At 33.0% G+C, this 26316-nt stretch overlaps 1 protein-coding gene across 1 annotated transcript; it reads left to right on the top strand.

The window, feature by feature from the left end:
• The first annotated feature begins 1677 nt into the window (after positions 1–1677).
• LOC117323583 (myosin-2 heavy chain, non muscle-like) lies at positions 1678–20926 on the top strand. Its single transcript, XM_033878890.1, has 15 exons — positions 1678–1810; positions 4589–4638; positions 4863–5226; positions 6570–6719; positions 7381–7503; positions 7965–8126; positions 10163–10237; positions 11419–11607; positions 12151–12339; positions 13547–13714; positions 14694–14873; positions 16205–16384; positions 16791–16865; positions 18369–18596; positions 18769–20926. Exons 1-15 carry the CDS (start codon positions 1684–1686, stop codon positions 18987–18989), a joined length of 2481 nt encoding a protein of 826 aa, XP_033734781.1. The 5' UTR covers positions 1678–1683; the 3' UTR covers positions 18990–20926.
• Positions 20927–26316: the final 5390 nt, after the last annotated feature.

The raw sequence follows: 26316 nt of genomic DNA, 5'->3' as shown, positions 1-26316 counted from the left end.
TAAACTTTATTTCCACAGACAGTATAACGACTTTAGTACGACGTTCCTATATTTAAAGGCATAGGGTTCTAATGAGCGCTCTGCATATGCTGTGATATGAGCATAATAAGCACTTCAATATGCACATTTAAGAAGATAACTATTGTATGTTCCCTTACGAAGTCATGTCTGTCACCAACAACCTTTTCCATCACTGCACTATAAATTAAATTGTATTGTTTATTAAATTATATTATAATAGTAATGACCAACTCATATTTTAGTGGCTTATATGAGTTGAATCAAGCATTAATGTTAGTATTATTTATATATCCAGATGTACGAACGCGACTCTCCAATTGATGTCCGTTTGATACGGTCGACACACTGAAATAGTACTCTGCAAGATGATATAGACAAAGTTACATTTTATCAAAATACGTATGTGATGTTGCCTACATGATAATACCACACAGTATCTCAATTTACCACAGATGTAAATCAAATTACTGTACATTAAAAGCGATACATTCTAATGATATGTCCTGATCCTTCTTAAATAAGTGTGTGTTGGAAATAAACCCACTGTCCCCGCAATAAAAAAAAAACACTGACACATTTACCCAGACTAGCCATGACCCACCGTCTTACACTGATTTACATATCAGTCAAAACAGCGATAAGCAAAGGTCGGGCATTTAAAGTTAGTGCACATATACATATATCGATTGAGATTAAACTGACATGATTATGATTATCGACAGCAATTTGACAGTCACAATAATCACGTGTACACGGACCAGCCATGACTCACCGTCTTCTGCTGAGATTTACATGAAATCTTATCTATTATCGGTCAAAGGTTTTACTTTGTTAAGAATGCATTGATCAATGAAAGTGTGTAAGAAGCATAAACATTATTAACATATTGCATTCAATTTGGCACATTTAAACGCTGACAGTGAGATTTGTTTACCAACGGTATAGCGTGGTGGTATACTTTATTGTAACAATTAACAGATGTGAGTTCTGCATAAAATTAGTAGAGAATTATAAAGCTTATTTGAATATTTACTACCGTAACAATAATTTAAGAATATTAAATATCTATCTCAGGTAAATAATATGATATGTTCGCACGAGGTAGGTTACAGTTCATAATCGTATAGTAAAACGTTTTGTTAGCCGATATCAGAATAGAATTGTAGTCAAGACACATGTGCCCTACACTGTTAGATAAATCGAAAATAGAAATCCCTAGCATGTTAATATTAGTGCGACGTAATGATACCGGTAAAACAAACCAAAAATGAAAGTAGGTTTTTCTAGATTCGTTATTTGGAGGACTCATACCTTGTCGTCGATAATCTGTCGTCGAGGTTTTTTTAAGGAACGAGTGACCAGTGAAGCAAGGTAATAAACGATCACCTTCGTATAAAGCCATAATGCTGATGGTATTTTTTCATAAGATATCTATTTTCACTTTATTACATGCATCAATTTGGATATGCTATGCTAAGGTGTTCCTTGTTAGCGTTTTGGTAGAGTAATTACATGATACTGTTTTAGACACTGTAACACAGATATTCTTAATTGTTTCGCTATGTCAGGGTAATGAGCAGCTAGCTTTGTAATAACACATCGATTTTAGGTATCAGTTTCTTATTAACATTTTTGAAAGGGCTGTCACTCTCTGAACTTGACATGGAAACGGAGGAAAACACCAAGATGTTAGAAACAGACGGTGAGCAGACATTGGAGGAAAGGACGACATTACCTGATGAACTCAATACTCTAAAGGAAGAAAACAATTGCTTGGAAGACGACCGCGGTAAATACAGGTTTCATGTTACGTGTTATGTCAATATAGTAGATTAAGAACCCTGGCCTTTAATGGAAAATTTGCAGTAAGGGAAACGGCATTCTCAAGCTAAAAAAGCTTCGTGGTTATCTTTCCCTAGGAATCAAGGTGTTCTTGAAGCTCTAGCTAAGTTGATGATGGTGGCGATTCTTTTATTCCAACCCTTTAACGATATATGTTTAAACTTTTCTTATAATGTAGATTAATGAACTAGTATTTCGACTTCTGGAAAAATGGATAATTTCCAGGGTATGGTTATATTCGTGAGGATTTAAGGTCTATCTAATGCATTTTATATTACAATCACCTATATTTAGAGATTTGTGAAAAATCCACAAAAGTAACGATAAAATATTTCATAAAACGTTAAAGATATAAAAAAAAAAATGTTATTTCGTAGAATGTGAAATCCTCCCTGAAGTTTACTTTTTTAATCATTAAAGGGACAATTTAGTCAAGCATGTTTTATATAATCTATGCAGAATCGATGAAACATATCCAGTTTGGTCAGTTTAAGTTTTGGGAAAACCCACGTCAAATATAGCGATACTCCAAATATAGTTCAACATGTTGAGCCCTCTGGCGGAAACAAAGATTGTTGTAAACACATCCACGCGATAGAAAAACAGAGTGACGACACTGATATCTGATTTAACGTATACTTCTTTCTTGAGTTTTGATTTAAAAGCACGCGTGGCAAACAGTTATTAAATTATCATAATTAACAGGTTCAAAGATGAATTATTGTTTTGATGATTCAAATCGACCTAATACGGTTATAATCGCACTTAAACACAAGGGGCACCGAAGGGGTATTCGTGTTCATGAATTGTGTACACACGTGTATACGGCAGGTACGTCTCTGCTTCACCTGATCCAGAAAATACGATTATTATGCAAATATGTGACCATCAAACATAGTGGAAGAGCATATACTTTTCAAAACAATTACTTTGTTCTAATATTATAACCTTACAGTCTATATTATTTATATTACATGTACATTTTATCAGTATTATTACTATTATGAAATATTGCTTTGTACGTTTTTGACCCCGGTGAAGAGAATTGTGCAAATCCTATACCAGTTGTAATTAACTCAACAAAACTCCTTAGAATAAATAAGTGATACACTAATAAAGGCCTCATACTAAACAAAATTTGGCTAGTATTTTTATTTAGCACATGCATTTAATTATGTATGACACATCCGATTTCTGTAATAGATTACTATACGGACATCGGTTGTTACATATTTTCCACACATTTTTGGAAGTATAGTTAATTTTGTATGTCCCTGAAATTGAAGACAGGTATGCATATTGCTTTTGGTTCAAGGAAACACCAGTGGGTTTACAAAAATGAGAGTGTAGCAGTAAGAAAAACAACAAAAACAATAACAACGACAAAACAGAACTAAAAACAAAATAATAATAATAATGATAACAAGAAAAATTATTGACGAGAGCGTCAAAGTGGGCCGCAAAATATTTACAGAATGAAAATTGACCCCACCTCCCTTCATTAAAAGGATGTGTTGTCAGAATTAAATGTATGGTAAATGAAATGCTCACATATGTAGCTTAGTTCATTTTTTAATCGATGGGGATGATCATGGTGTTGATAAATCTGTAGATGACTAATCACATGTCATGTAATTGTTGTGCTGTCACTCTCCAGTTTTCCCAAATGCCCAAATGGAAATTTGGCAAGACATCAATTGTATACATTGACTTTTAAAAGAAAAAGGAAACAAATTATTATTGAAAATAACATTTGTTATCTGATATATAACAAATACAATGTTGGATATTTATTCAACTAAAGGCACTTGGAATACAGAATATAGATGTACATTTGCTGTACATACCAATGCAAGGTTTACTACAACAGCATTTTCAGCAAGATATTTAAAGTTATTTGTATTTAAATTATTACAGGACCAAGAATAATGAATAAGAAATATTAACTTTTCCAATAATTTTTGGGACTTTTTAAATCTTAAAACCTGCTTACTAATGTCTTCAATTAATTATTTCTCCAGTGTAGTATACACTATATTCGTTTATAATCATGCAACAATCATAAAATATACAACTAACACAGTATAAAAATATTTGTATAAATCAAAAACCAAATGGACGAACACAACCAGTTGAATTGAATTGCAACAAACTGTAAAATATGCTATTTGTTTGTTTACCTAACAAAGAAAACCAAAACAAATATTTTAAAAAAAATGGGAATGATAATATATTTATTAACAAATACAGTACATTTTTATAATGTCTTTTTACTGATCACACTGCTCCACAGCATGTTAGCCCCGAAGCAATTAAAGGGAGTGTCCCTTTATACATGGCACAGCCTTGTGGTATACAAAACAAATCTAAAAATAGATTGTGAGTAGTCTGCTGGATGTACGGGTACGGGCGCTTGCACACATGTATACAAGTCAAAGTGTGTAGAGACAGCTTGCTTATTTGCATATAAATTGTATAGTTATACGATTAAGATTCCCTTGCAGTTAATTAATAAACGGATGGAAAGTATAAACTTGTATCAATAAATGGCCAGGGATAGTTCATACGGAGCACTGGAGTAATCGTTCATGAAATAATATATTAAAAAATAAAAAAGTAAACAAACTTAACTAAATTATCCCTTTCAGTTATATATTTGTATACTTACGCATCGCTTAATGAATATTCATCCAATCTATATTTGTACTTTTCATTTTTAATAAAGATTTGGCAACTTATCCCACAACAACAAATGATGCAATGGAACTAACCCATGTAAGTCAAAAATTAATTAGTACATTGTTTTGTTAGACCAATGAGTTATCATTTTATGATCAAAAACAAACATTTTCATATCTTAATGAATAACAGATGTCTTCAACTAAGAAGACAATATGATTGTATTATGCAAATATTTGACAACGTAATATCAGTATATGATGTTGATCAACTGCTACTATATAAACATAATACAAAGTATTTCTTATTATATTTTCCAGTTCCTGAGGAGAAATTCAACAAAAAAAATTAAGGAATTAGAACAGATTATTAAAATGCTTTTAGATATTCCTAAAAGCCAAGACCAAACCAAGCGAGCCCTCCGTGAAGCACTGTGTCAAGAGTGCAGAGAAAAGTCACATAATATATTCAAATCACCATTTAAGACATTTTCTGGCGTTGGGTGTCAAACAGAGTGCCGGTTTTCAGAACAACAACCATCCAATAATGTCACAATTGACTTGAAAGATGATTCTTATACGGCAGAAGAAAACTCATTATCAAACAACGAGACGTTTGAGCCAGACAGAGAAACACAAAGCATGACACAGGATGGAGAGATAATGGATGTCACCAATAGAACAAGTAAGCACCAAGAAACTTATATTATAAGTACACAGGGATGATCTGTTACTTTCAGGACAGGTTGATACAATTTAATTTAATATCTGGACGTAGTTTAGTTTGTGTTTGTAATGCGTTTTTTGAAAGTTGAATTGAATGTGAATACTCCCTGTTGGCCAATGCTTACATACAGGTGAAATTAGTTGTTATTAATAATTGAGAGTTAGATAGAGTATAGACATGGTGTTCTGTATTTGTAATTGTTATTTATTATCTTGATGATTATTTACGATTGATGTCACATGTGTTGCGTTATAGTAAACCCCTTATTGAACTAGTTATCCGTAGGTGAGGATCCTCGTCAGGTAATTAATTCACCTGGTAATGAATGTGAAAGAAGTTGATTGTGTTATCCACCTACAGCATTGGCCAATATCGATGGTAAAACACTTATAGATAGCGCGTGGATTTAGTTTTCGTGTTAGTTCACGAGGAGAGTTCTTGTACATGTACAAACATAACAATCCTAGGTGGCATTGACGTGGATTCAGTCGTTTTCATACCATATCATCAAATCATGAGACAATCTACTGAACACAAATTAACCTTTACAATTTTCAACTTCGTATTTTTCTCGTATTGCTAACTATTGAACTTTAAAAAGAACTGCGCAATTCATATGTACAGCAACAGGTCAAAAGTCTAACACATGTGCAATATCAAAATGAGTGAGTAGGCGTCACCGCATGGACGACTACTGTAAACTAAGTAATAACGAAGCGTAACGCTGTACTCTGTACAGATACGTCTGCTCTTATCATGAGTTTTCTTAAGGTTTATCTACACAATAACGAACAAAATATGTATTCACCATCAAGGTAACTCATTTCATTTTCCTGACATGAATCACGTAGACAGTTCAGATTCGTTGAAATCTTTTGTTTACTTACTTTATATGTACTGCTTCAGTCAATGACATTCAACCGAATAATCATCGTGCGAATCAACGAGTATCGAACACCTTTGACTCCATTGCATTGAATCTGATGATAAGTTTGTTTAATAAAGCTACCGTAGCTGCACATGTACATGTTTAGGCGCTTCACACAGCATATTGTTGTCTGTATATTAGTAATTAAACACACTTTCGTTGACAGTTATACGAATCAATAAACTGACATTGTGTAGTCAGTTTATATTAAAATAAAAAAATAGTCAAAACTGTAACTGTATGTATATTTCATATCTTTTTTCCTGTTATGCAAAACATGTCTTTTACTAGACAACTGTGGATAACATGATAATATTACAGATATTATACACTAAAGATATGATTTTCATCTTGTAAATTTTGTATGTGTTAGAAGAAAAAAGGGACTCAGGGAAGACCACTTTGCAAGAAGAAAATGCTAGAATGAAGCAGGAAATAGCGAAAATGAATAAGAAATTGACCCAATCAAACAAGACTATGGATCAACTACAGGAAGAAAATAGACGTCTAAATGACCATCGTCGTAAGTATACCGGGGAAATAGAAATGCAAATATTATTCTACAAACCCTTTTATTTAATCGAAATGAAATCCCATGAAAATGTTTTCATTAGCATCTTCAGCAAATACTTGATGATATACAGCTATATGTGTTTAGGTTGGGCACGAGTGCCACATTAAATGGAGATTGAAACACTTGATGCTAATTTAAGACTCGAAAGGTGCTGCAATACTGGCATTAACGATGTGTATAACATGTAAAATTGCTATTTATCGAGTTACAAAATAAGCAGTATGCTAACCATGAACACGTTAACACTAGAAAGACTACGGTATACCAATTGATCAGTACTTAGTATTAACATGTTACAAAGTGTAACGTTAAACACTGTACAAATAAGTCTGTCCTCTTAGAGTCCTGTTACCTTCCACACGTCGTGAATGGTTGTTTTAAGGGCTTTCGTCTCTGGAAGTTTTTTGAAGAAATTATATATCAATTTTTGCAATGTCACTGTATATTTTAATGTAGAAAATCTATTTTGATGACGTTAAGTATGATGAGTCTGTTTACCCAATTAACACATTATAGTAAAGCTATTATTTTCCTCCCGTAACCACATAATTTGTAAGTTTTCAATCCATGCTTTTATATTGTCATTTCTATCATTATTGTGATATTTTAGAAATAATTAAGAAGGATTTGCGTGACGTTCAAGAGGAGAGAGACACATATCAAACAAAGCTAAAGAGCATGCAGGATGAAATCGACACCCTTCGTAACCCAGTGGATGGATCTCTCTGTAAAGGTAGGACATACAACGGTCACAATTTATATCAAAAACAGTCATGATTGTAAGAGAACTGATAGATGCATCAGTATATTACTAAATGCAGTCTAGCTATAATACTCTCGTTGTTTGACTAACTGTTAATCCAACTAGAGTTTTCCCGATACGAATGTATACAGCACATATGCACTTTCAAATGTAAACGTCTGACACGTTCTAACTGTCCATATATCCACTTAGATAAAAATGTCAATTACTATCAAATCCACCTCATAAACATAACAGGCTATTGTTCATTTCATTAGACATTGTCTTGGGTGAGCCTATCAATAAAACAGATGACAGTTATAAAGTAGCAGAAACAACTGCCATGCGCATGAAGTAGCATTATATACATTTTGTGAGATAATAATAAAGTTGATATGTAGGTTGATAAAAAACAATACACATCATTGTAACACGTTATTTTGCAATTATAGGAATGGCACGGGACACAACGAACACTTCCTCCAAAAATGTCAGTCCCGTTGGAAAGTCTTCTGTTGCCGGACAAAATGCAGAGAAAGGACAAACGGAAGATTCAAAAACAAAAGCGAATGCAGCAGGAGAGAGTGACTTCGAGCTGTTGGTACTAGATGTTGGTGTGTACCTATAATTGATAATGTTCACCAGGTTTACTTCCTATAAGACTTTTCAGTCTATTCCTGTCTAAAATAATTACAAAAAAATGCATAAATATTGGCACTTATCATTTAAATAGGCTATAAATAACTGATGTATTGAAAATAAAAACAAATAAAAATATTACAACAAAATGAGATGCATTCAACTTAAAAAAATAAGATTGATCTTTTCAGTATGAAAAAAATAAGTATATACTATGTGCTGTTGTACAGCGTATTAAGTTTTATAACTTAAATCTTCAACGGCATCATTCGTTCTTTTACAATGTGTTTTTATTGCTTCAAAATAAATTGGAAAACAACCGAGATACATTGTATTCCTTAGCTAGAAAGTCACCGTGTAATTGTAGACATAAAAACGCTTACTTTTGTTTTTGGAAGTAGCTGTATAGTATCACATTGTGTTTCATAGAGAGTTCCTGCACCTTTTAGCTTGTTATATACCTTATTTATATTGCAAATTCATTTCGTCGTTGTCGTTTTAGTGCTTTTAGGAGTGTTTATGCGTCTGAGATAGTGCTCTTTCAAACAAATATGTTTGGAAAATGTAAATGAAAAAGCTCCATGTCGTCTATATGTGCACCTGAATCAGATGTAAAGCTCTTCTATGAAGAAAATGAGAACACCCAAGGTTACTATTTCACCCGTCTGGTAGTGAGCAAGCTTCTGTTGCTCATTTTCAGAAAGGTCCATAAAATGACGAAACCTTGAAACGATATCCAGAACTTCAATACCTATATAATGGTTTGAAATAATAGCGTTTCGGTCATCTTGTTCGGAGGTAAGGGTAGACAAACAGAGAATATCTACATGCAGACAAAACTAGCATCTGCTTCACCGACGACAAGCAAATGTATGTCGAATCTGACTTAAGTCACACCGCTCAAAATGTGAATAAGGATGATGACAACTAGCGTGCATACCAATGAGCCATTTTATAGTCGATCCAGGTCAAATGATATAAGTACATTTTCTGTCCTTTCTTTTCTTACATCTCTACGAATAAAACCATGCATATGGATAATTTCATAATAATATATGAAGTGATTTTTTTTTTTTTTTTTTTTGAAATTTCCGGTAGATTAGATATGATCATTTGTAGCATGTTTTACGAACAGGGGGAACAGAAGAACGAGTTCGCATGTTAGAACTAGAGAAGGAACAATTCCATTCGGAGAGGAACACTTTGCAGGAAGAAAATGTTACGATGAAGCAGAGAATCAGGGAAATGGAAACGATGCTGAAGCAATTAAACGAAACGATTGGTCAACTACATGAAGACAATGATCGTTTGAATGCTAATCAGCGAGAGTAAAACAGTGAAATGAAAATGTACATATGATTATGAAAACCGCTTTATATTCTCAGGAAAATGTCTGCCAAATTCATAGCACACTATTTTGTTGCAATAAATGCCTTCTGCTCCGTAAAACGTGTGAGTAAACATGTTTAAGGGTTTTGCAGAGCAAATATTTACGTATTCAGTGCACATCAGCGTGATATCACTTACATTTTGTATGTCAAGAAACCGGGCCAAGGGACTCCATCTAATTCACAAGAATAATAATGGAGACTAATATGTGTCGTTAATGTCATTAATAACAATTTCAACCATTAATATGAATCATATAACAACGTTGATAGTGAGCTCCATAATAATAACATTAGAGAAATAAACATTTGCAATCTGACAGCAAATAAATGATAAACAATTGGTCATTGATAGCAAATTTCGAAATTTGAACAAGGTAATTGCTCCATATCATTGATACAATCAATATATCACGAATTTATAATCAATATTTTCCTCAGAGACGTTCAAAACATTTAAAATTTACTTGTTTTGCTTTCGGAGTATGCACGCTACAACATACAAACAAAAGTGTTAACCCAAGAATTATGTGTATTTTATTTCTAACCTTTTTTTTGCCTGAACAAACTAAAAATGTTCACAATGCTTGCAGTTTGTACATATGTTTTTCTATTGCGTGCAGGGGAAACGAAGGAAAAACTTGAACGGGAAAAGGAACAAATGGATTCAAAAAAGAAATATTTACAAGAAAATATCGGTAAGTTTTATTGTTGTGGGGGAGGAAGGGGGGTATATTTTGTTGCTTATAATAAATTTCATCTGAAACTAATACACAGTTGCAACTATCTCCTCACAACTGCTTCAAGTTAAACAACAATAATGCCGTTTTATTGTCAGGAGTTTTATTTATCTAGTTCTGATTTTGTTTTAATCTGTAACCAATTTTTCTAACACACTGACTGTCAAATATCTTAACTGGTTAAATACATTCTTTGTTAACAACGTAGACATCGTGCGCGCATTGTCGCACAATTCAGCGATTACATGAAGTCGAAAATCATTTTTTAATTATCTGCAAAATATATAACCGACAGATAATGCATGATTCCAAATATCATTTCTTTTCGTGAATATATTCTAACCCCAGTCAACGTTTTGGAGTGTGTGTTTGTTAACCTGAGTCACTTGTTACATTGGTCATTCTTATACAAATGAAGTCATGAAAATCGAATATATATATATTATTCTCTGTTTGAAAAAAAAGAAAATATTTAAATAAATACTGTAAAGTACCATTCATCTTAAATAAGATAATCCTTCTTACAGCATTTAACTTCTTATATTCATATAAAAAGTGTGAAAAAAAGATACAGCCGTCAAGGGTCAGGAATAAATAGTCTGGCTGATAGTGTTGATGACAGTTTCAATATTGTCAAAACTACAAGCATTATGGTACATAAAGTTTTAGTGTGTTCTGGCATTTACGATGTTTGCGCTTGGAATGGAAAACCCAGGTAGATATTCGGTAGGGTTTTGTTGTGTGACACCCATTATATCAAGTTTCGATGGAGAGCGATTATACATAGCTAAATCAGCTGATAATGTTATTTATCAAGTTAATCCAAATAACTTTACATCACGATGGCTATCACACAAATTTCGTTGCAAAAGCCCATCGTGCTCATATTCATATGTATGATTTAATCACACATATATCCTTCAAACATCATGCAGAACGTGGGTGCAATTTTATACATTTTTATGAAAGGCTGTGTAAAGGATATCGGCTCTTAAACCTCTCTTAATAGACATGTACAATCCTTTTTATTTACTGGTTACATATGTGTTACGCCAGTTTTGTTCTAAAATGGGGAATGTACAGAGAACACAACCATTTCGGTATAAGTTATGAAATATATATGTATTATACATTTGAAGATACACGCGAGTCTGTTATACAATCCTTAAGAGGCGAAAAAGAAAAACAAGCCTTACACATTGAACGGCTGAAGCAGGAAAAGCAAAACCTGGAACAAAGTCAAGACAAACTTCAAACAAGGTATGAAGATTTGGAATCAGAAGTGAAAAAGACAAAAAAAGAAAACCAAAACCTTGTCAGCAACCAAAGTAAGATTTATTGATTTAAATATGGTGATACAGATAAGTTTATATGTTATATTTAACAAATTAAATACATTTATATACGTTACAGTTTGTGCTGGCAACCTACGATGAGTAACTTATTACCTCTAATTCATTTTCACTCCATTTAATTATTTTATTACGAGTTGTAACACAAACAATATAATGTGATTTTTTAAAATCTTTTGTATCAGTTTATTTGTATTTATTTATTTCCTGACGAAAATAACAGACTAGATTCAGAACGAAAGAACTTCCAACTGGAGATTGCAAATCAGAGGATGGAATTAGTACAGCTACAGGAAAACAAGACACACTGGCAATTAGACTGCAGTATGATCTTTTGTTTTGGATTCCACGTTTGCTACATCTTTATGCTAGTACTTTACATAACATGATTATATCAGTTTCCATTTCTTTGACTTTGACTTGGAAAACATAATTTACATAGATGAAAAATCATTATAAAATGAGAATGAATTGACCCATACAACTAAGGTGATGATATAAATTGTATATAATTTACAGGAAATAATGATGAGGAGCTAAAATCAATGAAATATGAAAAAACAAACACTGATTCTCAAATGAAGCGTGTGCAGGAGGAGAAGAAAAATCTCCAAAATGAACTGGATAAACTCCATACAACGATAGTTAAAATAGAATCAGAATTGACGAAGACACAGAAAGAGAACAGACAACTGATTGCCTGTCAAAGTAAGTCTTTGTATTTGGCATCCCGAAAGAATATTCTACTGTATTCCGGAAAATGTTCGCCCTCTGATAAAAGACACTTGTTCAGCTCGTCTAAATTCCGGCCGGAGTACATGATAGTTGTTTATAGTAGGTACGTTTTGCTATATTGGAAACTTCATCTACTTATCTATTGAAAAGTCACTACAAAATCTAATGCATTTTAGGGTAGAGATAGTATATTATGATGAAAATCATTTTCATTCAACACATATATGTACACTATTTCATATTTTTATGCAGATGTATCAACTTGTTCTGGCTTGATTCCGCAACATAAATTCTTCATAAAAAATATAAACCTGGACCCATTTCTTATATTTATAAAATAGTTCAAATTTACGTTTGAAGTTACAACATTTACATTATACAGGTACTTACTAGTCTTACTGTCGTTCATTCTACATTTTATACTAGTGTTCAAATGATGTATTTATAATTCAAGTATCCATACATTAATAATCTCAAATATTGAAGTACAAACTTGTGTGGATAAAGACCAACCGAGTATAACATCATTTTGCATCAATACAGGTATATACATTATAAATAACCCTTGAATGTCCTTTTCTACAGAGTAGTTCGAGTAACAAGAAATACTAATCTAAATTGTCTGATCAGCATTTTATTTAACTCGCCTTATCACAGATCTTATTGTCTATCATATTTAAAACGAAAATACTTAAGTCCAAATACCAAGGTCACCAGTAGCATTATATAGGACCATATCTGTTTCCCTTAAAACACAGAGTCTACTCCTGACTTAACATTATATATTTTTTATACGTCTGAGATCAAGGTGTAAAATAGATATGCCAGTCTTTTGTCGAAACCTAAGGAAATATTAATCGAAGAGAAAAATGTGAAAAGTGAGTTCAAAAAAGAATAAAGACAAAGGAAATTCCGAACATTACAGTAAAACATGAATTCATAAATTTGAAAAATTTGAAAATATATATTAGGAAACTGACAGATCCAAATAAGTTTCTAGAGAAAACACTAGATCTTATTGGAAAGGCGATTATGATGCGTAAAAACATTAAGGAAATTCAGCTGCATTTAATTGTATTGTAATTGCTTTGTTTATATTTTCTGTATGATGTTGGATTAAATTCGTTACGACCTATTGACACCCTCGTCGTAATAGTTCTTATATTTTTTACATTTACAGCTGCACGTGCTAACGAGTTGCGTTCCATAAACACTGAAAAAGACAAACTTCACGCACAAATAGTGCGTATTCAACAAGAGAAAAATCAGAATCAAGACAAGATGAATCAAACAGAATCAGCGTTAATAAAGGCACAGAATGAAAACCGAAAAGTGACTGACGCTCTTGGTATGTGTAATGCCTTTCTATTGATATCAGAATAGTAATACATATAACTTCTAACCTAAGCCAAAAGACTGAATTGTATAGATTACTTGTAACATCAGTAAGGATTCGCCAATTTAAACATTTTGAAAGGAACAACGAAAGCAATTAGAAATTGCCCGATTTACTACTTGAAATAAAAAGATGCTATATAATGTAATGATAGTGCAATTGAAAGAATAGGGAACTACTCTTTAGTCTGTGTGTTAATTACCCTCGACAAATTTCAGCTCGGTACAAGGGTACCACGCTCAAAATCAAATTTTCTAGGCCGATCAATATCGTGTATGCCCCAATGGGTTGCAGTGGATGCACGCACTATTTTGTACATTGATCAGGGTATTGGCCCTCCTGATTGGTACACGGTTCTATTTCTCATCCAGCGCCATTGTTAACTGAGCGACGTTGATTGGAGGGCTCGGTATACGTCTGATCCTTTTGTCTAACTCGTCCGAATAATGTTCTATCGGGAAGAGGTCAGATCAACCTACACGGACGAAATTTTTGCGGACGACAAAGTGGTTTCCTATCTTTCAATCTCACCATTACTAGTTCCCTTTCGGTTAAATCGAGGTTACTAAGATTTCCTCTCCGTCCGTCTTGTACCTACGTACATACAGTTGTATCTGTTCGCACGTAAGGCCAAGGGTCAGCGCTTCGGCAACTTCTTTCCTTTACACAAATACAAAGGACTATAATATCTTGGACGAGTTCGAGTTTTAGGGTTGTTAGAAGAAAAAAAATCTTTTTGCGTTTCTATTTCCTTTCAGAATGTAATCAAATATTCATATACTAGCAGATTGTAAATATAACTTATGTATACATATGGGGAAAGTCAAAGATACTGAAAGATAGCAAGGAACTTGACGTCTACTAAAGGCTTAGATTTTCATATCGAGATGATAATATGTAATTTCTTTTCTGCTAAATATCTTAATGACAGGTGCCAGTGAGGAAAGACTTCGAACTTTGCAAAAACGACATGACCAATTAAAATCAGAGACGAAAACTTTACAACAAGAAAGACATAAAGTCGAACAGACCCTGGAAGAGAAGGTTAAGAGTTTGACGCAGGAAAAGAAGAAATCACAGGACGAGAACATGTGTTTGAAAGCTGAATGTGGTAAGATCATATTGTACTTGATATAGAAACCAGTGATTTTCTAGTCTCTAATTTTGTAATATTTCCATATGTCTGTATGTAAACCAACATCAATGCATCATTAGTAGATCGATAACATTTAGTCTTCAGAATCATAAGTTTAAAAAATATGACCATTTGTAGATTATTTATATTAGTACTTTTATCTTATTCTGTATCGACCCTCCTTATTCGCATACAGTCTCATTCCTTATCCAGCGCCATTTTAAACGTTGATTGAAGGTTTCGGTCAAAGTCTTTTGTCCAAATCGTCCCCTAAATGTTCTATTGGGGAGAGGTCAGTTTAACCTAAAATTTGATAAGGTTTCTAAACGTACAAGGTTGATTTTTTTTACAAACGACAGAGCGATTATCTATCTTTCGAGCACACCATTGATACAATAATCTGAATCCACTACCGATGAGACTTGAGTGATTATAGCTTTCCTCTCCATACGTACGTGATGCCACTTTTCAGCACTCTCGCGGCTTCATTGCTGGAGGGATTTTGACCAAACACAACACAAATACTAATGACCATTATATCTTTGAACCTGAACATTTTCAAGTTTCAGTATCGTCGGGTTGAGTTCAAGATAACTATTACTATATTTAGAAAACCATTATCAGCTATCTAGCAGCTTCTTTCCTCGGGAGTTTTCGATCAAACTCAAAACAAATACAAAGGACTCCAATATCCTGGACAGATTCGACGTTCAGGGTTGTCGAGTTAATATTAAAGTCATGGGATGGGTACTTTTTTCTTCTTACTTTTTTTTTTTTTTTTTTCGGAAAACCCCTGTTAACGCTCTAGCAGCTTCATTCCTTGAGGGATTTTGATCACACCTCTTACAAATACAAATGCCGTTATAACTGAGACAAGTGCGAGTTTCATGGTGGTCAGACGTATGTCACGATTACTATTATTAGAGTATTCTTTGTCATCACTTTAGTGGCTTCCTTCCATGAGGGATTTTGATCAAACTTCACACACATAGAAAGAAACATCATATCTAGGACAAGTTTTATTGTTTTATTGGTTGGGCGGTAAGGGATATCATGTATTGTTTAAGCAATACTCAGTATTCTTTGTTATATTATATAACATCTTTTCATTTCATGAGTGAATCGGGTAATGTCTAATTCTGTTTCTTTTTTCTTCGGATAGATCGTGTGTTAAGATAATTTATACCTACAAAAAGATACTGATAATAATAAACTTGTTTCAACGCAATGTATGACTTCTACAAATGGCTTCAATTTTCATATAAGAATACATGTAATTATCTCTCAGCAATACAATTTTATGACAGGCACCAGCCAAGAAAGACTTCGAACTTTACAAACACAGCATGACAGATTGAAATCAGAAACGAAAACTTTACAACAAGAAAACGATCAAATCAAACAAACCCTGGAAGAGAAGCTTATGAGTTTGACGCATGAAAAGAAGAAAGCACAGGATGAATGCATGTGTTTGAAAGCTGAATGTAGTAAGATCGTATTGAACTTATCTAGAAAGCTGTGATGTTCTATTTTATGATTATGTAATATTCCCATATATCTGTATGTATACCAATATAAGTATATCGTTAGTAGATCGAGAACATTTAGTCTTCAGAATAATAAATTTATAAAGTTATAAACATTCGGGGATTAATTTGTATTTTTTTACCTGAGTTTTTATTTATTTTGTCTGGTATTTTATTTGTTTAATTTTTTGTTTGATTGTTTTATTATATTATGATAATGTTGTCGTATTTCTGAAAGAGACAAGTTAAATGAAGTTTAATGATTTCACTATATGACTATATATTTTTGTAAAGAATGCATGCATTTTTTTGTGTAAAAACACCATAGTAGGTTCCAAATCACGAATTGTGCTAATGTTCTATTCAGATAAGCAAAATGAAGAACTGAGGAAGTTCAAACAACAACTCGAGGTATTGAAGAAGCCACAGAGAAAACATGTCGGTATGTCGATAATCGGATTGAATATTGTGTTTGTAATGTTATGGATCAACACTGTGTGTTAAACACAAGGTGTACACGTGTTAAGTTATGGATAAACACTGTGTGTTAAACACAAGGTGTACACGTGTAAAGTTATGGATAAACACTGTGTTTACACGTGAAATGTTATTGATATACACTCTGTTTACACGTGTAATGTTATGGATATATACTGTGTGTATAACATAAGGTTTACACGTGTAATTTTATAGATATACACTGTGTGTTAAATACAAGGTGTACACGTGTAATGGTATTGATATGCACTGTGTTTACACGTGTAATGTTATAGATATACATGTACACTGTTTGTATAACATGAGGTGTTCACATGCAATTTCATTCCCTCTAGCTGATGTTAAGCGGGAAACATGAGAGATATTTTTACCCAATATAATGTTTAAGTTAGCTCTATCTTTTTGTGTGTGTGCCACATTTAGGTCATATCACACGATGGTATATATATAGCTGTATGAAGTATCATCTTGATATAGATAATCCAACCTACCAGGTTCAACATTAAGGATTGTAATGTGGCGTAGCTCTATACCTAACGTTCGATAATCAACACTCCAAGTTTGAATGTTGTACAGTTCGACATACGAAATTCAACATTCAGAATTTGGATATACATATCTATTACATTTTTACCAGTGAAATATCAAAAATTATTCATTCTATAAAAGTGATATTTTTCACTAATGAAAAATATCACTTTTGCTGATTTGACCAATCAAATTAAAGATTAGAAAATACCAAAATAATTGACCTATCAGAAAGCCCGACATATATGTCAGCACCTGGACAGGGGGAACTACTTGTTTTGTTTACAAATTATCCCTGTAGGCCTAGTTAGCATACGGGGTAGGTTTTTCGTTGATAAAAAATGTAATAAACAGAATATCTAAAAGTGTCTTCAGTAATACCAAATATATTTCACGAGTGGGGCTAATATTTTGATATTTTTCACGAGTGCGCAGCACGAGTGAAAAATATCAAAATATTAGCCACACGAGTGAAATATATTTGGTATTACTGAAGACACTGCTAGATATCCTCTATACATTATACATTTATTAGATAACTGTATTTCCCGAATAAACATATACAATAATCTTTGTATTGGGCAATACTTAAATCAATTGAAGTCTGGGAACTGTTTCAAAATACAATATACAAATATATTCCTTTTGGCCTTCTAATGTACACTTTGATAGTAAATGGTAGACAAGCATGTACATGTACATAATACATGTACAATGTCGTAAATTACCTGTAATGATACTATATCGGTTGGTTCTATGGTGTTAAACTTTTCCGGAAAACAGTACTTGATTTGTAGACTTCTTTATGATTAAGTTATCATAGCAGATTTAAATTGATTTCATTAGACAAGAAATCATTTTTAGTGTGTGCGCTGTATTCCGTAATCATTGTGTCAAGGTTCATGTTGTGTTTATACAGTACTTGGCCTACGTAGTGAGAAAAGCGGATTGGGCAAATCTCTGGTTGATATGGTAACGAAGGGACTGACGAAGCGCCTACAAGAGAGGCTGGATATGAGCAACTTAAATTTGATTGTTTCATTTTCCCAAAATCCATCCGATGTCACTAATGGTTTCCAAATAGTCCTTTGTCTGAACATGTCCAGGGTTGGTACCAATATCGCGGACAGTCTAAAGGGAATGAAAGGTAATTGGATTTTCTAAGGATACATGATATTACACATACAAATGTATTTTTTGTTAATTATCAAATAGAAACAAACTGACATTTTATAAGCTTAACAGTGATTGATAATTGTAACCATTATTATTTTTTTCAAAACTAACATTTACAGCGCCGTTGATTATTTATATTATAGTTGATAGAGACGTGTTTGTCATGGTGCTTCATCACACCAACAAGGAAAATCTCTCAGCTCTTACTCCCACAAGTCACCGCGTGACCGGAAATGAAGTACGACAGTTAGGCGGAATTCTCGACATGGCGTTCAGCAGTGACGGTGGGCTGTACGAATGTGATCTCAACAACGTTGCTGTGGAAAAAATTGCTTTAATCCTCAAAAAATGTTTGATATTTTAAATATTACAACGCAAAAAATAAACCCCCAAAAATGCTAATATGAACATGCATGGAGTAGGTCAAAATGATGTGGAGTGTGTATTGGAACTCAGAACATTCCATTGTAAAGAATATGGACGTGTGGATGAGGTGTCATATAAACAGTTATAAATTTATATATATCGTATAGCGTAAATATATTTGTCGAAAGAAACAGCAACTCTATGGTTATAATTTTATGATTGTAATGATGTGATTCCATTCATGAGACTGCTGTGGTTTCATTGAATACAATGGATACGTAAATCGATCAAGGCAATTAGTGATCTCAAGCTTTGGCTTTCATTTGTTTAATAGGGTGATATACATTAATGAGAATCAAGCTTTGTATCGAACACTAAATAAACATTCGATCTTTGATTAAGCCGTTGTTTAAATAAAATGTTATAAAACCACAGACTGGGAACTGACATCTTTCCCGGGACCAGCGTGCACACTTTCACTTAGACCAATGATGTTGCCTTGCTTTCGCTTTGCTTATTATGCAGGAGTTATGCCTAACGGTGTCCTTATGATAATCCGATATATCTACCCTCAAAATATTTTTGGAAATCAATGGTTGCAGCACTTTTGTATAGTTGAATTTTTCTTAAGTTGTGTTTTTATTGTACTACTCAATTATGAAAATTACGCTGTAAATCAACTCTTGAAAAGATGTAATTTGTATTGCTTATGATTTTATATGACTACAACAATTGTTTTCTTATTTAAAACAGAGATGCATATCATTAGAAATATGAAGCTATTTGCACTTTAATTATTGAATTGATATCAGTAAAAGATTTTTTCCGGGTAATGTGTAATGCATTCGTATCGCTGCCACCTTACACGAAGTGAAGAATAACAAAAGCAAGTGTAAAGTGAGGATATCACGTGTTTATTATTAATGGCAGTAAAAAGGAGTGGATATATCAAATTAGATTTTGAATAAATACCGAATGTTTTATTTAAGGTATGCCACATCCAAAACCCATCAAACAATAATCGCTACAAACAAATATATCTACCTGATCCTAACATCGTTAAGATCAATAAGTAATACAAAAGGAAAGGGGACAATCGATTATCTTACGTCAAAATCAGTATTGTTGTTGTTTGTTTTTGTTGTTGTTTTAATAAATATCCCGAATGAAATCATTTTGATAATAATATACATTCCAATATTAAATGTACATATAGGTGAGAGAGAAAGAATGATCTCTGTTATTATTTGATAAAATACATTCGTCTTGGTTTCAATCAATTGATCTCTTAATATGTTTAATTAAGTGATGATTGAGAGTAAATAAAAAATAAAAAAAAAATAGAATATGATCGCGAAGAAAAACAAACCCTGAGTACGGCGTTGTGCCCTTTTAGCAGTTTTTGTCTTTCTATCTCTGCAAAGAGTAAAAACAACCCCTTTAGTATCGAAAAAGACCTTAGCGATCCTCTGATTCGATAGCGCTATAATTTCTTTTATGTAGATTAGCATATAGATCAAGAAGCATTTATATGTAACATACAAGTATATTTGATTACTCATTAGACAATATTGAGAAGTAAAATGTAAAAATTACAAGCCGAACATCAAGAATGCGTGGCCTGTGTTATATCTTTGGACGTGTTTGAAGTATAAAATGCTTGTATCAAGCTCACTCTATTGGGATGTTCTGAAACTTTATTTCGATTTTTATTTTAGAATCAGGCCTATACTAAGAAAACTTCAGTAACGCAAAAGTCTACAGCATTAATGTTGTTTACAGATGCACACTGTAGTTATCAAAAAGACTTTCTTTCATATGTATTTGATATAATAAGACATTTTTAATTCTTACCAGGAAATTAAGTAAGTGTTTTTTCAGTTACGTTAGGACCGCCAAATGTTTTAGCGCTTTTTAATAAATATCAAAAAAGTGTTTACAAGGCGTTTTTTCTTCTTTATTATTTCGTTTTATTTCCGTTTATATCATTGACCAAAAACGATAAAAACAAATAAACAAGTACACAAGGCAGCTGATCCATGAAGAGTGATGCTGCCGCAAAGCGATCCACAAGCGACGGGAGACATTTAAATATATCTAGTTACATGTTTTATTGCAAAACGTTTGACGAAAGGATAAGACACAAGTTATTGCAGCTTAATTATATCAATTTTAAATATATAAATGTTGTCATTGCAAAATAACTGACCCTACTTTATAAATAATCCAAACAAAATATTAATACCACCATTCCATCCTGTATGGGAAATATTGACGCCAATGCATAGTTGATCCTTGGGAGAAATTGATTTCATCGTACCATCCATATACGGGGGAAATGTGACATTAACCTGAAATATCGTTCCCATTTAAAGTTTAAGGTCAAAATAATTTAAATTATTGTGTATGCATAACTTTGACAAAAGAGTTCACACTATCTGTACCCTATGTGAAAGGACATTTGATTTATAATAATACACAACATTCCTTTGAAAACTATACTGATTCAGACCTTATATTTTCTTCATTGTCATAACTGATCAGTATCAACCGTCGGAATCGTTGGCGGCTAATCAAGATGTTTTTTTTTAAACGTTAAATACATTTTAAGATATGATAATCTTAAATATACCAATCGTACAAGAGACTATTACAAACGAATGTTCCAACAATGCATTTGTAGCAGCTTTGTTTTCATTCCCATATGTTTACAATTGTAAATTGTAAAGTGTCCCAACCAGACAGGTTCAAATTCAGGTAATGCTCTGAAATTTCATATTTCTGCTTAATTATAACATATATTAACGCCAACGAAGTTCGAAATTATCATTTTTATATCGCTACTTATATGTAAACTTGTATCTAATCACAATACATCTTTTTCAGCTTTAAGACCATATTTTGTAAAAACATCACACAATTATGGTCAAAATCAGGCATTCTGCAACACTCTGATATCTTACAAATGAACTCACTGCTTCTTTTAAGGGCAATATAATGCCAAAGAAAATAACCCAACATAAATATATTTGAGGGCTCACCTTCGAGCCATTTGATCAGCCGACTTCTTTGAACATTTCTACAAGCTTCAGTGAAGTGGTGCTATATCTCTGTAACATCTTCTTCAGAAGAGATACTAGTTATATTTTGTCACGTATCATGACTGCAGTAGTCCGCGATCGTCACCTTTAACTTTATCCTTAAAAAAGCATCACTATACATATAAAGCATGTCTTCTTATGATGATAAGAAACGCAATGGAATCTGTCGACTTTTCGGTTCAAATTCAAATGATGCGTCATGACTGGTATAGAATACATGTTAATTTGTTGCACTTCTACACAATTATAGTTATTTTATATAAAATACTCACTTGACAACAGTTACCCCAGCATTAAAATTAGTGTAGCTCTAGTATAAAATACTTTACCGTGGAGATAATTGAACGTTCTGACAACCATATTATTCCGTATGGTGTGCGAAATAACATCTACCAGTTGCAATACAGAATTAAAAATCCGACTCATTTATTCTAATTGTCCATCAGACAATATTTACATCCTGTATTGCATTTGCCTATATGTCGTTAGTAAACTAAATTGTATTCATGAGACTGTATGCTACAATTTATAGTGATTCGGTCAGTGTAGGAATACAACTTCGGGTGTTGTAGGTTAAACCAATGGCCCCAAGTTACATTCGGCCTAGAGAGCTTTCGAATGCTAGCATATATCTACATAAAACATCACAAAAAATAAAGCAACGCAAGTTATGAGAGTAAAATCTTATAATAAAAAAAGGAGTCGACAAAATTCTTATAAGCTCTGTTTCTGGTCTATACGAAATATAATCAAATTGTCAATGTTGTCATACACACACACACACACACACACACACACACACACACACACACACAGGGGCTCGTTGCCGAATTATCAGAAATGGCAGACACGACAACATTAAAAGTCTAGCATTTATGAAAAAAAATCTTGCGAAAAATTTGCAGTATCGACATGGTTTCCGGTTGTGTATGCACACTGAATTATAGTTGTGTGGTTATTCACTGATGTCAAAGGCCTACCTTTCCAAAATCGAGCCCCTATGAAGTTGAACATCGTCTGCTAAGCTAGCGACACTGATGTGACGGATAAGACTGGGATTGGTTTCAAAAGAAATATCATTGGAATCGTTTTCACCTACTGTCAAAACGACTTTCATTTAGAATTTAAGAGCTGACATTCCTCTGAAAATAACGTAAATCCAGTCGATAGAAACATAAGTGTTTCGGAGGAATCGAGTCTGTCCTGTGCAATACCCGTTCAACGCCTCATCACTTCTAAATGTTAACCGTATATCCTAGCGCCGAAAAACGGCTTTATTTTTAAACAATCAAAAAATATGTATTGGTAAAAAATGTGACGATATCTACAAATGTATATAATATAAAACCAAATTTGTGTGAAAACCATTTTATGTGATTGCTAATAATAACGATATGAGGGACGATATCATTCCTTCTGGTAATTTCGGCTGTTCCGGTATTTGAACTTGATGACGTCAGTGATAGGGGAAGCGGCAAATTTAAACGCGTCTTAAGCTACAGTAAATAAAAAATCTGAAAGTAAATATAAGCATTGAACTGTTACCACATGGTAGTATACAGTCGATATGAATACAATTTGGGTAACAGATATATATTGCATGTCGCCCTAACGGGTAACGGGCGACATTCTATTTATCTGTCACCCGAATTGTATTCATATAGACTGTATACTACCATTTGGTAACATTTCATTGCTTAAATAAACATTTATACCTTGATACGATAAACTTTTATACCACGAGACTATCGACTTTGAAAAAAAAAATCTGTATCACACTATCAAAAGCATTACATCAATATACGTTCTTAGATAGTTTTGAAAATTTATGTTCCTGCCGTCTTAAACCGCCAGGCCAAAACATGTTAGTTTGATTTGCAACATAATGATACATTAATATAGCAATCTATCCTTTCATGATTTTAAGTATATACTAAATACATAGGAGCCTCGCCTATTACAAGTTTTATATACACGTAATACAATTCCATCTTGGTAGCATTGAGCACGCGACTTAAAACCAAGATAACTCTAACAGCTCCCATCATACGCCATTGGTCTGAGACTTTATGGCAGTTACCTCCCTTCTATCACGGAAAAACAAAACACACCGTACAGGTATGAAAATAACTAATTGAAGTTTGGAAAACAAACGATTCTAATTAGAAGAATCACGGATAATCCATATTACCGCCACTGCCGAAGTTGCCTCTTTGATTCACACTTGTTAAAATATTTCTGTATTTGGTCTCGATTCATTCCCTGTAGTCATATACAAATTCAGGTCAACGTAAAGGTGTGTATGTGGTTTTGTGTGTACACATGGTGAAGAAAACGAAAGTAGAAAAACATAAACCCAGGTGTTTTCCAGTTTCGTTATCGCAATGTATGGATTGAACATAGAACCTGCGTTCAGGTTTAAATATCAATTTTTGGTGTTGAAGTAAGACTACACATATCACTGTATACAACTGTTCCTGCTACTAGCCATGGCAGCCTACCACCTACTCTCCCAATTCATACCGGTGTACACAGCTTCGCCTCCGGCAGTTATGCAGGTATGTTATTGATTTCATTTGTGTTGGTATGAATGAAAAGTACGTACAATTTGTACAATCACGTATTGATTTTCATTGATTACAAATGTGCATTATTTCGGCAGAATATTTCTAATTTAATTTTTATTTATAAATTAGTATATGGATTACAGTCACTGGTTTCAAAATGGCTCTCATTAAATACATGCAATACCTTTTGAGTATGAAATAAAAGGAGCTACATGTAAATCAAAACCATGATATTTTGATTTTCTGGCAGTGATTGGGGGGAGTACCTAAACAAAAAGCAGGAAGGAAATGAACAAGTAAGGGGGCAGTATACTGTCTATAAACATCAATAAGCTGTATTGGTAAACATAGACATTTTAATGGAACAGTAGTGCTGACAAAATAATGAGAGATGTCACAACCCAGAATTATTATGAAGGGGGTCTTAAAAAGGTTAATGTAAGATTGTTTATATACTAGTTGAAATTAGGTTGGGTGAGAAGGTTATATAAGAAAACATGCAAGTGGCAAGCTTTTTTTAAGACACACTCAGACTTGCATAAGCTCTCTAATTGTGGCAGTGGTTATATCCAGGAACGTCAGAATAAATGTAAAAAAAATAATTTTAGAAGGATGTGTTTAAAGCATGGATACGGTAAAACAGGAAAGCCTCACACTGACCATGCCATTATGGTATAATAGAAATTTAGTTATTGGGGAAAAAACTATTTTTTACAAAGTTTGTTCCAATAGAGGAGTAACAAAGTTAATAATCAGGTAAAAAAAATAAAGTACGAGCACTTTCTATTAATTCCAAGAATTTACTGAGATCTACCAAATAAGCACAAGCTTTCTTCAAAGTCAGGGTGTGATTGCTGCTGTTAAAACATACTTAGCTAAGATGAACTATGAAAAACAGTTTATAGTCTACCCAATCATTCCATATAATATAATACTACTCATGGAAAGTGTGAAAGGGTCTAAGGATTCAGATAATCTGATGTTAAAAAATAGTATTATTTATAGAGGTAGGAGAAAATCGGGGGAATTTTTGAAGATGGTGAATTGAACTGGTTGGACATTCATAGAACTCCTTTTAGGGTTACAAAAAACACAAAATTACAATGGTTTCAATACAGAATAGTTAAACATATATTAACATCAAATGCTGTCTTGTTTAAAATAAGCTTGGTGAATAGTTCAATATGTACTCTTTATAATTTAGAGCGAGAAACAATCATTCATATTTTGTGGGAATGCCGAGAAACACAAAGAGTTTTTGCAAAGTGTAGAATCACTCCTTGATGCACTCTTTATTCCACTCCAATTTAACAAAAAAAGTTTCATTTTTGGTGCTTTTGTAAAAAAACTAATTAGGAATATTACGACAAATAGATTGGATAATGATTTTTTTTATTATGATTAAGTTTTATATATACAAGACAAGGTCCTTATTTAAAATATTAAGTACACATGCTCTAATTAATTATATTAATCTCCGGGTACTCCGGCTTTCATCCACCTCCAAAACCTGGCACGTCCTTAAATGACCCTGGCTGTTAATAGGACGTTAAACAAAAACAAACAAATTAATTATATTAAAGATTTCTATATTTTTCAAAAATATATTGCTAATAGCCAAGGCGATCAGGTACAGCAGAACTTTGACAAAGAATAG

Source organism: Pecten maximus, chromosome 3 (assembly GCF_902652985.1).
Source record: "Pecten maximus chromosome 3, xPecMax1.1, whole genome shotgun sequence".
Lineage (NCBI taxonomy): Eukaryota > Metazoa > Mollusca > Bivalvia > Pectinida > Pectinidae > Pecten > Pecten maximus.
Note: the sequence above shows the minus strand (reverse complement) of the source record. Positions and strands in the feature narration are given on the sequence as shown.